Source organism: Convolutriloba macropyga, chromosome 14, assembly GCF_964194025.1.
Source record: "Convolutriloba macropyga chromosome 14, txConMacr16.3, whole genome shotgun sequence".
In the NCBI taxonomy this organism is placed as follows: Eukaryota; Metazoa; Xenacoelomorpha; order Acoela; family Convolutidae; genus Convolutriloba; species Convolutriloba macropyga.
In genome coordinates this window covers 22,964,358-22,981,839 of record NC_134481.1, presented here as the reverse complement: position 1 = coordinate 22,981,839, position 17,482 = coordinate 22,964,358, and the positions used below count along the sequence as shown (strand labels likewise).

The window sequence follows — 17,482 nt, the reverse complement described above, 5'->3', positions numbered from 1 at the left end:
ATTGCTTCAATTTTACTTAGAGTTTGGTAAACAGCGATAATTTGTACGGGGTTTGTAGGATTTTTGGTTTAAAAGAATTACGTGAAATATTTCAAAAATCTGAAGGCGAAAACCTATAGCAATATTTTTGTTGCTCCAGAATGTTTCATAGAAAATGATCCTCTGTTTTTGACTTCGGCCAATCTACGTTTCGGTTGCTGAAAAGAAAACTTAAAGACCGCTTTTCCCTTCTCAGATCAAAATTGAAAAATTGAGAAATATGCTATGTGTTAATTTTGCCTTGTTCATCCCAGTCCAATTTGACGCGCTTTTCCTCCTCAAACACAGAAAAAAAGTTGAGATACTACTATTATTCATTTACATAGACCAGTAAATGTTATTCACGGTATGCAGAGTAAAAAAATTTTGAACAATAAAATTATTTTAGTTAATTGTTTTACTCCTGACGGTCGATCTTTTTCGCAGCCAAAATAGAACAGTTACCTTGTTTCTAAATTAGAAAGGCTAGTCTATTTTACACTGGTTAATAATTCTACGAACCAACAAGATCTGATCGTGTTGACTTTCATCAATAAATCAAAAATTTAAATACCTGCAATATGTTTCCAACTTCCTTCTACGCTAAAATTTAGTACTGGTCCTAAATAATAGCACAAAGTCCCAAATTTCCAGTCCGAAATAGCCACAATAGCCATCTAGAAGAAATGTCATTTCTTCTAGATTATATCGTTAGAACCGTAGTTGGAATTAAATAGCAACATTGTTAAAAGTCGTTACTTCAAAATTGAGGGAATTCAGGAAGTGTGTTTAATTCTATGCAAAATTCATGAGAAGCCAACTAGAAATTAATTTGAAAAACCAGTCAATTCAGAAAACTTCAATATACATTTTCTTTTACAGATTATGATGAAAACCACTTTCTTTGTCCGAAGTCTTCACTTTAGTCCAGGACAACACATCATTCAAATTATCTTCATTTTCAATTGCATACTCCGCGACCACAGAAGACGCTTCAAAAGCACCCGGACGGTTCCACTGTTGCAATATGAAAGCTGTCTCCTGCAGTTTATCATTGACAAACTTCTCCACAAATCTGTTTTCATGATGATAGTGGGGACTACCCACAAATGTTGACTGTGAAACTCTGGCAATCACTGCCACTGCAACGTGCATGCCCAAAGCGTACTCCCTCACAACTTGTACAGAAACGGCTTCCTTTTCCCAGGGGAAAACATTTGAATAGTTTTGACATTTTGTGTAGCTTAATATACTGTTTCCCAAAAAATTGAAATGCACGTGAGCGGTTCAAAATTACAGGATCCATTTAAACGAACAAAGTTCAAACTATCAAGTTTATTTGCATGTTGAGTTGCTCCTCTAACGTTCACGCCCTTCTCGACAAACTTGATACTCGAGTTTACCTGTGGCTGTGGGTACATATATGATTCAGTTGAAGACGACTATTTGTGTGGGCTAGTGCTGGACAATTTCTTGATCTGATAGAGCAATCAAATTTTTCAAAAGGACGAGAGATTTGAGTTTTAAGAAGGATTTAGAAGTTACTTAGCTCTTTCAGCTCTTACATCTACATAAAAGCCAACAGCCACAACTGGTTCGATTATCTTGCAAAAAAATTCTAAATGACTGTTGATAATATTTGTAAACAACATGTGATAAAGGTTATCTAATTTAAATTCCCTGTTTCCTCTTCAAAAAATGGTCAAAGCTAAAATTATATACCATTGCTATTGGGTAAATTACCACTTGCAGTTGATTTGAACTGAATTAAATTTTGTTGGATGCTAGTACAAATTGGTGTATTTTAAAAACAATAAAAATTAGTCCAACAAGGACAACCAATGAAAAAATAACATTGCTCTCCGAGTGGTAGATATCTTTTTACAAAAAAGAGGAAGCAGTTGCCTTTGTTGAAAAAAGGATCCTCTCGGTACGTTTCTGGTCGTTCCTTCGCTATCTTCTTCATCATATTCAAGGATGCATATGTTAACCTGTCAATTGAGTTAGCAACATTCACATAATTATGATGAACGAAAACCAAGGACGAGTCAGAAAGCATGCCTTGTACGTGGTTTGAGGTTAAGTGGATAACATTGTTGAAATAAAAATTGCGCAACTTTTGAGTTTTAGTATGCTGCAACGTTTTATCTGTCAAACTCTCAGTAAAGAGGTCCATACCTTCTTTCGATATATAGTTGCCAGCTTCATCAGGGTTTGGATAGATATCATTACTGAATTCTAAGAAATATTTATAAGATTCATTATTAAGAAGGTCAGATCCGGCTAGAACGTGTAGCTTTTCAATAAACTTTTGCACGTAGTGCTGCTGATTAATTTGTGAAGATCTGATTTCGGATATCATTCTTGGAGGTTCCTGTTTGAATCGCTCCCTAGCTCTGTCCATTCGGGAGGCTGAGAAGTAAGGAAGAGTCTCTATGACGTAACAAAGTGATTCTATGTCTTCAATCTAAAACAGCAAATTTGAACATTTATAAGTTACATGAAGTATCAAAATTCATATCTCGGTTGTCACAGCTTGAGAGCCATTGACAGACATTTGAATTCTTGGTTATTTGGCAGCTCAATATAGAGCCAGCCAGCCGAATAATAAAGCGGTCTTGACTTCAAGAAATTTTGCTGCAATATTTTTCCTTATCTATATTTATCAACTAATCAAAAGGCGGAAGCTTGATACACAACCTGGTTCATTATGTTCTGGTATTTAATCATTCTATGGCCATGTCTCCTACTCCGACTCATATCGAGAAACACTTCATTAGCCAACATTTTGGCCCACTTGGAAACAACAGCCCCGATGCAAAGGGAGTAAAACGAGTCAAACATCTCCAGAACGTCCTTTCCATTCTCAACTATCAGCTCAGAACTGATTGGGCAATTTTTGAGACTCAATTCTTGCGTTTCTCTATCGAAACACAGTCCTTCTTTATCAGCTGTAGGTGTCAAAAATGAAAACAAGTTGTTTGTTTCTTGATTTTTCATCACACAAAGTATTAAATCTGATAGTTCGTGGTTATTCAGTTCGCCGTAAGTTTTTAACCGTTGACCAGATGTAACGAAGCAACCACCCTCAAATTTTTCCACTTTCCCACCTTCAAAAATAACTAACTGAGATGATATCTGTTCATTTAAAAGCGTCTGAAGATTATTCGACACTTCACTGTCGTTGACAAATTTGTTCACGCACATCTGAATAACATTTTGGACTATTATGTGCTTGAGTAAAACTGAATTCTGAGTATAATCAAGAATGCTCTCTGAAAATCTCAGTAACTCTCGTTCAAAAGAAACACCAAGACCTCCTAGTGTCGTTTTAGTTCGGATTCCGAACATTCCGACGTCTCTTAAACTCCTCAAAACATCGTCTTCAGAACTGTTCTCACCAAGATTATTTTCCATTGTTTTCCTCATCTTATCTAATCGTGCCATAAAAGAAGCGTGTTGATCTTTCGTTAAGATATGATAAGGGAAGCAGTGATCATACACGCATTTTCCCATGTAAAAATTGAGATACACATCGTTAATTGGGGAATCGGGAAAAGTTGTTTCCCTTTTCAGGCGACGTTCACTAAATGCTACCGGTCGTATTTTGTGGCCAGGTTCAAAATCTGGAGTCACACCACCTTTCCGAACCCAGGATACGGGTTCCTTGTGAATGACCACAGACGTAACATTTGACGAGGCATATCGGACTCGAAATGGAACTAGCAGAAAATCTGATAGCAGTACACGCGATAAGCGATATCTTGACCTCATTTTAAAACCAGATGATCTCCGAAATATCAAACATACGTCACATGTCACGTTTACTAAATTATTGAAACAACTGTCATTTCAAGCAATCTAAAACAATATAACAGTGGCAATAAATTACAGTTGGATTGATGAATGAACTGCTAAAACAATGTCAGATTTAGCCGCCAACATTTATGCGTCCAGATATTTAACGTTCCTTCTTGTATCTTAATGCATGAGTAGAAAGGAGTGTCCATGGAGTTGGTATACATGTGGTGCGGGCTCTGAATATATAGAAGGAATACAGAAAACTATTATACCGAATCTCAAATCAAACAGTACATTCACAACTTTGGATCAAAAAATCACGAGGTGTCAAATTTCTAATTTACGGGACCGAACAAAATACTCCCAGAGAAAATAGTCCAGAGAGCAGACGAAACAGTTCCATAAGTACCGAATTAAACACAGACATCATATACATCAGTTAAAACATAGATGTCAGAAAATAGCTGCGATAGCTTCGTAGACATTCAGTCTCAAAAAGAAAATGAGAAACGACCGAAGAACAGAAATTCCTTTTTAGAATGATATACACTCAGTTGACCCAATTATTTCAATTAAAGTAAGCAAAAGTCATTTTTGAGAGTTTGAAAGTCATTTTTTGTGAGTGAGTTAAGTCAAGTGTGACCAATAACTTCATCAAGCGAATGAGCAATAGAACAGACAATTCAATAAAAATGTATGAATGAAAAAAAAAACAGTTGTGAAGTAGGGTTGAAATCATATGGTCGTAACTAAAATCTTGACAAAACAAAAAAAAACAGCAAGTCAAATAATGGATGCGATCCGAAGCGTTGGACCTTCCGAAAACGATAGTCTGAAACAGTTATTCTTCACCTCGCCAAAATTAACGAAAATATTTGATTAAAGCATTAATCACTGTCGTAATGAAATTTCAGTAATGACACTATTGAGGCAGACTGAAAGGAAAGCAACTTTGCGAGCCAAAATACATTGGGAAAGCAGATACATTTTTTGATACAAAAAATTTATATCAAAAGATATAGACATACACTGGAATGTAGGCATACACAAGAATGCTATGGATAGATTGCTAAAAACAATAGGGAGGCAACTTCAATATAATGAAAACTGAAAATGAAATGGGAAAATCAAAGCAAATCAAAGGATTCATTAACCTTGGATGCTCAGTAACTTTAATTACCGATCTCCTTGTCAAAATAAAATAATGACTAAAATAATAAAACGAAAGTTTAAGATTCCGAACACCAAGATAATGTGCAAAGAGGTGAGTTCGTTGCTAAAAATGCCATGAAGAAACAACCTTCAAAAATTCAAACAATTGATACCAAAACAATATGAATACCTATTTTAAAAATCACACCGCTGAAGGTGCACAGAAAAGTTCATTCCAGTGCAAAAAAAATCAGAAGCAAAATAAAACAAAAATTGGACAAATTGTCCACGAAGTCGGTTTCTGTATCATCAAAATGCCTCACAATAGAAACTGAGAAAAGGAATACCTGATTTAATAAAAAGCGGTTAACATATAAACTAATTACCGAAGTCCTCTCAAAGATCCAGAAAATACTGGCAAAAAGCCGAAAATTAACTTAAAATTGAGCCCTTTGAGCCAATTTATTCATCGCATCGGATGAAAAAAAAACGTAAACTGACTTACATCGGACACATTTCTCTCGAGCGACAGCAGGGCTTTAAATCAGAGGGGGCTAGAATCATATGAATATCTTTCAGTCACTTTTGTTTTAGTAATAGACTCAGTTTCTGAAAGAGAGCAATTTAGGTCAAACAAAAGTCATGTCAGCCGTGTGAATTCTAAAGAAAAATCTAAAACGAAAAGGCACAGCAAAAATTGTGCATTAAAAAGCCAAAGAAAAGGGGAAAAGACAAAGACACACTCACGCGGCACGCACACACGCACGCCGCACGCACACACACACACACACACACCCACACACACACACACACAGACACACACACACACGCACACACAAAGACACGTTTACAATAATTGCTTCAAACTGCGTTCGAGAGCAATTAATCTGTTCACGCACCAAATTTACGCCTTTCGCTTGTAGGTAAAAACGCAACCTTATGACATAACTTCGGGAAGAAAAACCGCAAGGAAACCAATACATCTCCCACTCGTAAAACCCGAAAGAAGGCTATTAAAAGCTCGCTATCGCATCTATTGAAACCAAATTCATTAATTCATGAGAAGGATTGTGGTATTCAGTTAAACTGACAACATAGCGTTAGTAAAACTAGGAACCCTCAAGCTATTTTCGGTTGAAAAACTATTCATGTCAATCAGCCTAACTGATAGATTAGAATAGTTAAGTGTTCAAAGAATAATGTCTGCCCTTTTGGGTTACCGTGTGACCTTCTGTTGGCTGGAACTGTTTTGCCAGTAGGTTTATCTGGCTAATTGGGATTGATTTTTCAGTGAATATTTTACCTATATTTTCAAATTATTATTTCACCATATTCATTTCTATTTGTTACTGTTCACCCTACTCTTACAAATGTTAGTATATAGACCACAGTTTGATTATTCAAAGTCTGTGTTTTGAGTAAAACAAAGCCAATGATATCCAGCTTCTCTTTTAAACCCAAGACAAACCACACAAACACTCGAACGCCCGCACGCACACACGTTTACAATTATTGCTTCAAAATGCGTTTGAGAGGAATTAATCAGTTCACGTAGCAATTTTCCGCCTTTCGCTTGGAAGTAAAAATGGCGCCCTAAGAGACATAGAACTTCGGGAAGAAAAACAACAAGAAAGCCAATACCTCTTCGAGACCTAAAACCCGTAAGAAGCCTATTAATAGCTCGCTATCGCAATTTTTTTTTTAAAAAAATACATTCAATAATTCATGCTTAAGATTATTGTATTCAGTTAAACTGACAACAGAGCTTTTGTCAAACTAGGTATCTTCAAGCTATTTTCGGTTGAAAAGCAAATCATGTCTATCAGCCTAAAATAGATTATGCCAGTTAATTCTTCAAAAATTAAGGTCTGCTTTTTTGGGCACCCATGTGGCACTCTGTTGGCTGGAACTGTCTTGCCTGAGGGTTTATCTCGCTATTTGGGATTGATTTGTCTGGGATTTTTTACCAAAAACTTTAAACTTTTTTTTTCACCCTATTCATTTCTATTTGTTACTGTTCACCTTACTCTTACAAATATTAGTATATATACCACAGTTTGATTAATCAAAGTCTCGGTTTTGAGTGAGTCAAAGCCAGTGATATCTAGCTTCTATTTTAAACCCAAGACCAACCACACACATACACACGCACGCACACACACGACGTTTAGAATAATTGCTTCAAAATGCGTTCGAGACGAATTAATCAGTTCACGTAGCAATTTTCTGCCTTTAGCTTGGAAAACACCGCCTTAAGAGACATAAAACTTCGGGAAGAAAAACAACAAGAAAGCCAATACCTCTTCGAGACCTAAAACCCGTAAGAAGCCTATTAATAGCTCGCTATCGCATTTTTTAAAAAAAAAATCAATAATTCATGCTTAAGATTATTGTATTCAGTTAAACTGACAACAGAGCTTTTGTCAAACTACGTATCTTCAAGCTATTTTCGGTTGAAAAGCAAATCATGTCTATCAGTCTAAAAAAGATTATGCTAGTTGATTGTTCCAAAATTAAGGTCTGCAGTTTTGAGCACCCATGTGGCACTCTGCTGGCTGGAACTGTTTTGCCTGGGGGTTTAAATTGCTATTTAGGATTCATTTGCCAGGGATTATTTTACCTACATTTTAAAATTTTTATTTCACCCTATTCATTTCTATTTGTTACTGTTCACCCTACTCTTACAAATGTTAGTATATAGACCACAGTTTAATTATTCAAAGTCTGGGTTTTGAGTACGTCGCAGCCAATGACATCCAGCTTCTCTTTTAAACCCAAGACAAGCCACACACATACACACACACACACACATTTACAATAATTGCTTCAACATGCGTTCGAGAGGAATTAATCAGTTCACCTAGCAATTATCCGCCTTTCGCTTGGAAGTAAAAACGCCGCCATAAGAGAAATAGAACTTCGAGAAGAAAAACAATAGGAAAGCCAATACCTCTTCGAGACCTAAAACCCGAAAGAAGCCTATTAATAGCTCGCTATCGCATTTTTAAAAATTAAATTCAATAATTCATGCTTAAGATTGTTGTATTCAGTTAAACTGACAACAGAGCGTTTGTCAAAATACGAATCCTCAAGCTATTTTCGGTTGAAAAGCAAAAAAAATGTCTATCAGCCTAAAATAGATTAGGCTAGTTAATTGTTCAAAAATGAAGGTCTGCAGTTTTGGGCACCCATGTGGCACTCTGTTCGCTGGAACTGTTTTGCCTGGGGGTTTACCTCGCTATTTGGGATTGATTTGTCAGGAATTATTTCACCTGCATTTTAAAATTATTATTTCACTCTATTCATTTCTATTTGTTACTGTTCACCCTACTCTTACAAATGTTAGCATATAGACCAGTTTTATTATTCAACGTCTAGGTTTTGAGTACGTCGAAGCCAATGATATCCAGCTTCTCCTTTAAACCCAAGTCAAACCACACACACACACACCCACACACACACACACACACTCGCACGCACACACACACACGTTTACAATAATTGCTTCAAAATTCGTTCGAAAGGAATTTATCAGTTCACGTAGCAATTTTCCATCTTTCACTTGGAAGAAAAAACGCCCCCTAAGAGACACAGAACTTCGGGAAGAAAAAACAACAAGAAAACCAATACATCTTCGAGTCATAAAACCCAGAAGAAGGCTATTAATAGCTGGCTATCGCATCTTTTGAAATCAAATTCATTAATTCATGAGAAGGATTGTGGTATTCAGTTAAACTGACAACGTAGCGTTAGTAAAACAAGGAACTCTCAAGCTATTTTTGGTTGAAAAACTATTCATGTCAATCAGCCTAACTGATAGGTTAGGCTAGTTAAGTGTTCAAAGACTAATGTCTGCCCTTTTTGGTACCCGTGTGACAATGTTGGCTGGAACTGTTTTGCCTGGGGTTTATCTCGCTATTTGGGATTGATTTGTCAGGGATTTTTTACCTAAACTTTAAAATTATTTTTTCACCCTATTCATTTCTATTTGTTACTGTTCACCCTACTCTTACAAATGTTAGTTGTTAGTATATATACCACAGTTTGATTATTCAAAGTCTGGGTTTTGAGTAAGTCAAAGCCAATGATATCCAGCTTCTCTTTTAAACCCAAGACAAACCACACACACACACACACGCACACACACACACACACACACACACAGGTTTAAAATAATTGCTTCAAAATGCGTTCGAGAGGAATTAATCAGTTCACGTACCAATTATCCGCCTTTCGCTTGGAAGTAAAAACGCCGCCTTAAGAGACATAGAACTTCGAGAAAAACAATAGGAAAGCCAATACCTCTTCGAGACCTAAAACACGAAAGAAGCCTATTAATAGCTCGCTATCGCATTCTTAAAAATTAAATTCAATAATTCATGCTTAAGATTGTTGTATTCAGTTAAACTGACAACAGAGCGTTTGTCAAACTAGGAATCCTCAAGCTATTTTCGGTTGAAAAGCAAAATAATGTCTATCAGCCTAAAATAGATTAGGCTAGTTAATTGTTCAAAAATGAAGGTCTGCAGTTTTGGGCACCCATGCGGCACTCTGTTGGCTGGAACTGTTTTGCCTGGGGTTTATCTCGCTATTTGGGATTGATTTGTCAAGGATTATTTTACCTACATTTTAATATTATTATTTCACCCTATTCATTTCTATTTGTTACTGTTCACCCTACTCTTACAAATGTTAGTATAAAGACCACAGTTTAATTATTTAAAGTCTGGGTTTTGAGTACGCCGATGCCAATGATATCCAGCTTCTCATTTAAACCGAAGACAAACCACACACACATACACACCCTCGCACGCACACACACACACACTTACAATAAATGCTTCGAAATGCGTTTGAGAGGAAAAAATCATTTCACGTAGCAATTTTCCACCTTTCGCTTGGAAGTAAAAAAAGGCCGCCCTAAGAGACACAGAACTTCGGGAAGGAAAACAACAAGAAAGCCAATACCTGTTCGAGACCTAAAACCCGTAAGAAGCCTATTAATAGCTCCCTATCGCATTTTAAATTAAATTCAATAATTCATGCTTAAGATTGTTGTATTCAATTAAACTGACAACAAAGCATTTGTCAAACTAGGTATCGTCAAGCTATTTTCGGTTGAAAAGCAAAATCATTTCTATCAGCCTAAAATAGATTAGGCTTTTTTTAATTGGTCAAAAATTAACGTCTGCAGTTTTGGGCACCCATGTGGCACTCTGTTGGCTGGAACTATTTTGCCTGGGGGTTTATCTCGCTATTTGGGATAGATTTTTCACGGATTATTTTACCTACATTTTAAAATTATTATTTCACCATATTCATTTCTATTTGTTACTGTTCACCCTACTCTTACAAATGTTAGTATATAGACCACAGTTTGATTATTCAATGTCTGTGTTTTGAGTAAGTAAAAGCCAATTATATCCAGCTTCTTTTAAACCCAAGACAAACCACACGAACACTCGAACGCCCGCACGCACACACGTTTACAATTATTGCTTCAAAATGCGTTTGAGAGGAATTAACCAGTTCACGTAGCAATTTTCCGCCTTTCGCTTGGAAGTAAAAATGGCGCCCTAAGAGACATAGAACTTTCGGAAGAAAAACAACAAGAAAGCCAATACCTCTTCGAGACCTAAAACACGTAAGAAGCCTATTGATAGCTCGCTATCGCATTTTTTGTAAAGAAATTCAATAATTTATGCTTAAGATTGTTGTTTTCAGTTAAACTGACAACAGAGCGTTTGTCAAACTAGGTATCTTCGAGCTATTTTCGTTTGAAAAGCAAATCATGTCTATCAACCTAAAATAGATTATGCTTATTACTCACTCAAAAAGTAAGGTCTGCAGTTTTGGGCACCCATGTGGCACTCTGTTGGCCCGAACAGTTTTGCCTGGGGGTTTATCTCGCTATTTGGGATAGATTTTTCACGGATTATTTTACCTACATTTTAAAATTATTATTTCACCATATTCATTTCTATTTGTTACTGTTCACCCTACTCTTACAAATGTTAGTATATAGACCACAGTTTGATTATTCAAAGTCTGTGTTTTGAGTAAGTCAAAGCCAATGATATCCAGCTTCTCTTTTAAACCCAAGACAAACCACACAAACACTCGAACGCCCGCACGCACACACGTTTACAATTATTGCTTCAAAATGCGTTTGAGAGGAATTAATCAGTTCACGTAGCCATTTTTCGCCTTTCGCTTGGAAGTAAAAATGGCGCCCTAAGAGACATAGAACTTTCGGAAGAAAAACAACAAGAAAGCCAAAACCTCTTCGAGACCTAAAACACGTAAGAAGCCTATTAATAGCTCGCTATCGCATTTTTGGAAAAAAAAATTCAATAATTCATGCTTAAGATTGTTGTATTCAATTAAACTGACAACAGAGCGTTTGTCAAACTAGGTATCTTCTAGCTATTTTCGGTTGAAAAGCAAATCATGTCTATCAGTCTAAAAAAGATTATGCTAGTTGATTGTTCCAAAATTAAGGTCTGCAGTTTTGAGCACCCATGTGGCACTCTGCTGGCTGGAACTGTTTTGCCTGGGGGTTTATAGTGCTATTTAGGATTAATTTGCCAGGGATTATTTTACCTACATTTAAAATTTTTATTTCACCCTATTCATTTCTATTTGTTATTGTTCTCCCTGCTCTTACAAATGTTAGTATATAGACCCCAGTTTGATTATTCAAAGTCTGCGTTTTGAGTACGTCGAAGCCAATGATCCAAGCGCCTCCTTTATACCCAAAACAAACCACTCTTCAGCAGTAGATAACTTCCCACTTAAAATAACAATTATACAAACACGTGCGCAACTGAAAGCAATAATTGGGGCTAAAGATACACCACTGTATAAGCAACTAAAACTGACTTGAAATTAGAGAGTTTTTGCAAACAGTACGAAATCATAATTTCCAATTCTATAAAAAAGATAACGAACTTTAATTTCGTCACAATCATAACAGGATACGACTTATGCCACTTGTCTGTAATTACCATACTCTTGTCAAAGGGACTGACTTAAAACTACAAGGGAAGGGAGGAAAGAAATTTAGCCTGATGTATTTGCTTTTAGAGACATTCAATTAAAGACAATACTAAGCAACTACTGCCACTATCCAAATATGAGAATATATTAGGAAGCATTTTCCTTTAAGAACAAAAATTCATTCTTCATACAGTAGAAAACGTTTAAATGGGAGACTACAATGGTCAACTTCAAAGCCTTCAATAAGAAACTCTCTTATGCGGAATCAGATAAAAATCGAAGAACACTACCGACTTTGAATATTTCTTAACACAAAATACACCAGAACCCAATAAATTAATTCAGCTCATGTAAGTTTGCGCAAAATTCTTTTTACAAGTCGATGTCTATTGATTTAACTATTGACAAAAGCATCTGAAAAAAGTTTTCACTTTTAAAAACGACGTGACCAAACAGAGAGTTCTTAGCAAAGTTTTCGCACTCCCCGTGCTGAAAAATCACACAGCGCAATCAAAACAGAAAGTATAATTGAGCTAATAAGACCTATTAAAAGGAAAATTTAATTTCATCGTAATCTAATTTCTAATTGAGGGCAATAAGATAATAAGGGGAACAGAAGAGCGAACAGAAATGGGATTTATTCTGTTTCGGTGTCCTGTTTCTTCACATTTATTCTTTTAACCCCTAAAATTACAAACCTATTTTCTAATCTCTACATAATTTAAACCAAAAACAATTAAATCGTACATTGTTTAACCCCGATTATAAGATTCCCTATCATTAAAGATAATTACAACTAAATCATTTCTAATTAGTCCCATAATCGGAAATTAAAATTGAGGTAAAATGAATGAGGGGTGAATAGATTTTTACACCTCAGTCATTTTTTGAACCACTCCAAATTTAAACTCCAAATTAATGGTTCATAAGAAAATCACAATGGTGAACCCAATAAAAAAACTAATTGAATAGCCATCCGCTCAAAAAATAATACCAAGATCTAAGATTTGGTTAAAAATTTAACCCCCTCAGCACCCTGAGCAACTGCAATAACAGCAGTAACCAACTTTAACCCAAACATATCAGCGTTTAAAAAGAATAGACAAAAAAACAATGCATAAACCGGAGTACTGGCATTTTGACACTCCAGAAAATTTGAAAAAAAAAGTTAGTCTGACAGCAGAAAAGACTAGCAAGAGCGTACAGTAATTGTTGTTTACCCATTAGTTCTCAATCAAATGTTCGAAATGTTGGCTTGCGGTCAAAATTCTTAGTTAATGCCAAAAAACTTACCAAATTTACAGGTTTTATACATTTTTTCTTGGCATTGATCCTGTTTATTTCTATGCTATCAAAAAAAAACAGAAGGAAACGTAGGGTCGATTAAATGATGCCTTAGCAACTATTAATCGATAAGATATTACTGCAATTTGATACAGCCCCTATTACCGGCGGAGATATAAAAAACCTTCAAACGACAAATGTAACAATCAACAATATTTATAAAGCGTTGTTATAAAACAGCTTTGCTTATATTTCCAATCAAATTATATCAAGTGTCAGCTCTTGAACCGTCCGCGCCAACAGAGGAAAGTGCATCTCAAGCTTGGCACAATGGTATATAAGCCTGGATGAGCAAATCTCAACTAGGAATTAAATCAAGGACAACTTTCGAATATATTGCAAAGAGAAGCGGCATAAAAAATTGAAATACCCGAAAGTTTTGGTTCATTAACAGTACCACAAGGAGAAAATATCAGAGCTTAAAACGAGGAGTTCAGAATTTGGAGGTTTCCACGGACGAAAATTAACTTCAGATATTTAGGGCAATTGCCAGTTTGTCGTAACTTTGTACTTGAATAGCTTTTGTGTTAATTTAACGGTTTTTCATCTGAATATTTTTGAGTTGCCGCCCTCCTTGCGTCCTTGTACACTTATCCCCAAAAACCTAAGACAGCAACTGAATAATAAATTTGCCACCTGGTGTGACTATATGATAGGACCCCTAATTGGGAACACAGTTTTGCAATATTTAAAAACCAAATATTAACAGCATAGCTGCAAACAAAAAACCAATCTGTAATCCATTGAACATTTTTTAAAACACGCGGCTGACTTTGGTTTTGCTTCGGTCATTTATGCAACTTAAAAAAGCATGTTCTAATGTATCTCAGATAGTTTTGATGGAAACGCATCAGTTTGATCGTCTTCTAAAATAAAACAGCTTTTCAATTTCTCTTATTGAGATCAAAGTGCAACATAAAAGAATTTACAAGTGTCAATGTTCTTTTTTGATCAAAGGCGCCCAGTTAAAAAACTGTCTCATTATTCTGCGGTTGTACAATAACGAAAGTAGTTTAATGCTGCACCCTTTGGAGGTCAGTAGTTTTGTGCTATTTAAGTCCGTTAACTTGGGCATTGCTAATTGTTCATTTGGACGCAGGGACACAAAAATTAAACTAATATCTGGGTTATTAAACTGCGTCGTGAAACAGCTAAGAGGTGAAAATGTATGGGGTTAAACTATATGCAATTAGTTAAATCGGTGTGAAATGAAATAGAACCCTTGATTCACTCCCTCCCCTCAGCTTACTGGGCACAATACTTTTACGTCCTCCAGGCGCACGGGTTAAGTTTCACACAGTACTGTGCTACAAAACAACAAAAAAATATTTGAGAGGCATAAAACATAAGGGGGATTGAAACAGAATTGCTCCCAGAACTGAAAAGAAGAGCAATAATTGGACAAACATTTGTTTATATAGTCAAATTTTCTCCTATTCCAATACATTAGTGTAATAGCTGCAGCAGCTATTACAACGTAACTGCTAAATAAAAACATGAACCGACTAATGCTGAAAGAATTGCTAGCTAACAACAGGCCGGGAGGTGGGATTTAATTTAGTGGTGTAGCTTAGAAAATTTTATGAGTGCAAAAAATTGGACATCATAGAGGTTCAAGCCCGAGACCTCCAGGATAACAGTTTGATTTTTAACCTCGAATCTACGACGTCTTTGATCCTCAACAGCTCACAATTGACTATAAATTTGCAAAAAATAATGACAGCAATTGAGATCACATGAAGAAGTGAAGGGTGAAAAGTCACTTGAGAAGTCAAAGAATGTTCTAAAAGAAAAACGCAAAGGCGGTCAAGCAAAAACTTCGCATAAAAAGACCAACACGGTTGCACTAACTGCCCCAAACTTTGTTTCAGAGCAATTAATAAACAATCCATCACAGTAAATAAAACCAGGCAAGGAAATACTTCTTACACGCACTATAGCCTTAAAAAACTTAAATAAATTAATCTTCAATAACTTTGTTTCTTTTCACCAAATCGTGGTAGTAATCATCCTCAAGAGAAGTGGTTTCAGGCTCACTTTTACGTTTCCTACTTTCACTATCAATTTCATTCTCAGTCATTGTTTTCTGGCAGTGACCATCGGAAGTGTCTTCACAAGTTCTGTTTGAAGCCTCATCATGATTTGTACCGCTCTCCTCCGAATCTTTGTCAGGCTCTGATTTCGTTACTGTCAGTTGAGTCTCTTTAACCCCAGTTTCAAGCGAGATTTGACAATCTGTTTCGACTGCATCGATTCTTTTCACACAACCTTCTGTTACATCCATGGTTTTATGACACCCAGTTTTATCGGTATTTTTATTTTCCACGCCGCTTGCTTTTATTTGTTTTGGATTTCGACTTTCGCAAGCGACTGGCACACTTCCTTCGGAAGCTTCTGAGGAGTCTGAATCCGAGTCGCTATCATCAGGTAGCCCCATGTCCATAATTCCCCTCGATTTTTTACTTTTTGAAGACGAAATTTTGCTTCTGGGTGCCGAGTTACGTTTTTGGCGATCAATCTCACACGTACTTTGCGATCCATTTGACGGTCCTGCACTTTGTAAAGCAGTGCTAAGAGCATCTTCGAGATTATTTCTGATACTTGCACTTTGATCGAAGTATTTCTGGTCTGTGAAATTATGTTTGGGACCATCACGCAATTTTTGAAGCCGTTCCTCCTTCTCAACTTCCCGCTGACGTTCCCGCTCTTGTTGTCGTTCATTCCAATCTTGGAGTCTCTGTTCATTATTGACATCATGGAGTCGGCGACCACTTAGGTCTCGCATTGCTTCTCGATTTGTCGTCTTCTCGATTTGAGATCCAATGAATCGGAGTAAAGATCCGAAGGCACCTTTGCCGCCGCAAAGCCTTACATTTAGAAACACGTGTTGTGATTGAATATCTGAGACGTGATTCACAATTCGACCTTCATTCGTGAAGTATGCCTCGCACCTCGATTCTGAGAGGATATGGACAAGCTGATCTGACGTCAGAAAAACGGTCTTTTTACAAGGGAGGTGTAAAAACATTGCAAATCTAGAACAAACAATCTTTTTGGCTCGATAGCTTAAGAGACAGAAAATACTATTTTGTGTTCTTTGTAAAATTAAATATTTTGCGTTCTAATATGACAATGTTCCTGTAAATCATTTTATACTACTGTCTTCTTCTTTTTCTTCTTTCTTCTCCCTCTTCGTTCGAACTGTTGTTCCGACTTAATGTAATGAGGGAAGGAAGTACATGGTAGCTTGTCTTTTTCGGTCATTTTCACCCCTGCCAGCCCCCCCCCCCCCCCCCCGATCGGAGAATGGCATGAGAGGTACAACTCGACCCTACCTAAAGCGTAGAATATTTCTGCAAGGGTGTTTTCCAAAATTCAATTTGATAAGCTATAAGGGCTTTTAAAAAACTAACTAGGCTTTCATTAAAAAATTAAGGAAAATTTGAACGCAATTAATAAATTGTTAATTTCCGAGTTCAATCGAAAAACAAAAGATTTGGGAGTTTTAATCTGAGTGGTTGCGAAACAAAAGCTTCTTTTACTCTCCAAGGATTGAATTTTATTCGTTTTTTAGAGGGGAGGATCTATATGCTGCTATTTCAAGACTGTTCAGTCAGTTATGAAAAATTTTAGGTAGAAAGATAACTAGGTAGAAAGATAGATAGTTATTGACGTTAAAAGTTTTGTGAATATTCAGCTGAGTTTCACTTAGGGTAATGCGTTGACGTTGATAGATGAATGAAAATTCTTTTCCTTTCGTTGAATCGCTTCAGTAAAATGCCTGTTTGCTCTGAAATTTTGGCTGATTTTTTTTTAAATTGAATAAAAAATTTTGAAAAACCGCATCCCACTATTGCCCATTTTGTAAATGTTTGTCCGAAGTAATGAATATGCAAACTACCGGCAGTTTCTTTTCAAGCTAAAAAAAACTAATTCTTCCAATTCCCGGCAGATATATTTGGAATGTGCTGTCGGTTTTTGATATTTTGACATGATTTTTGTCCAATTAAGGATGACTTTAGGATATCATTTTTTGCTCTTTCAAATTTCATTACATTTTTAATATTTGCAGTCATTTACTCTCACATTAACCTCAATTTCAACTTGCATACACATACACGATTAATTGTTCGATAAACTTTTGTACTGTTCAATTAAAGGAAATTCA

At 36.1% G+C, this 17,482-nt stretch overlaps 2 protein-coding genes across 2 annotated transcripts; both read right to left on the bottom strand.

Annotated features, from left to right (window-relative positions):
* Positions 1-862: 862 nt before the first annotated feature.
* On the bottom strand, positions 863-4,186 carry LOC142353032 (uncharacterized). Its single transcript, XM_075405223.1, has 3 exons — positions 2,719-4,186; positions 1,924-2,485; positions 863-1,196 (listed from the first exon to the last, which is right to left on the bottom strand). The coding sequence occupies exons 1-3, from the start codon at positions 3,790-3,792 to the stop codon at positions 895-897; spliced, it is 1,938 nt and encodes a 645-aa protein (XP_075261338.1). The 5' UTR covers positions 3,793-4,186; the 3' UTR covers positions 863-894.
* An 11,034-nt stretch (positions 4,187-15,220) lies between these two features.
* On the bottom strand, positions 15,221-16,346 carry LOC142353592 (uncharacterized). The gene has a single exon (XM_075405875.1). It carries the CDS (start codon positions 16,340-16,342, stop codon positions 15,275-15,277), a length of 1,068 nt encoding a protein of 355 aa, XP_075261990.1. The 5' UTR covers positions 16,343-16,346; the 3' UTR covers positions 15,221-15,274.
* Positions 16,347-17,482: the final 1,136 nt, after the last annotated feature.

Bases quoted from the DNA above. Each gene is read 5' to 3' on its own strand.
- LOC142353032 (XM_075405223.1), bottom strand. From the start codon at position 3,792: ATGAGGTCAAGATATCGCTTATCGCGTGTACTGCTATCAGATTTTCTG. The intron at 2,486-2,718 runs GTTGTGTATCAA...TTGCTGTTTTAG, and splicing joins ACCAGAACATAATGAACCAG to ATTGAAGACATAGAATCACT. The intron at 1,197-1,923 runs GCAACTGCTTCC...TTTCTGTACAAG, and splicing joins GGATCCTTTTTTCAACAAAG to TTGTGAGGGAGTACGCTTTG.
- LOC142353592 (XM_075405875.1), bottom strand. From the start codon at position 16,342: ATGTTTTTACACCTCCCTTGTAAAAAGACCGTTTTTCTGACGTCAGAT.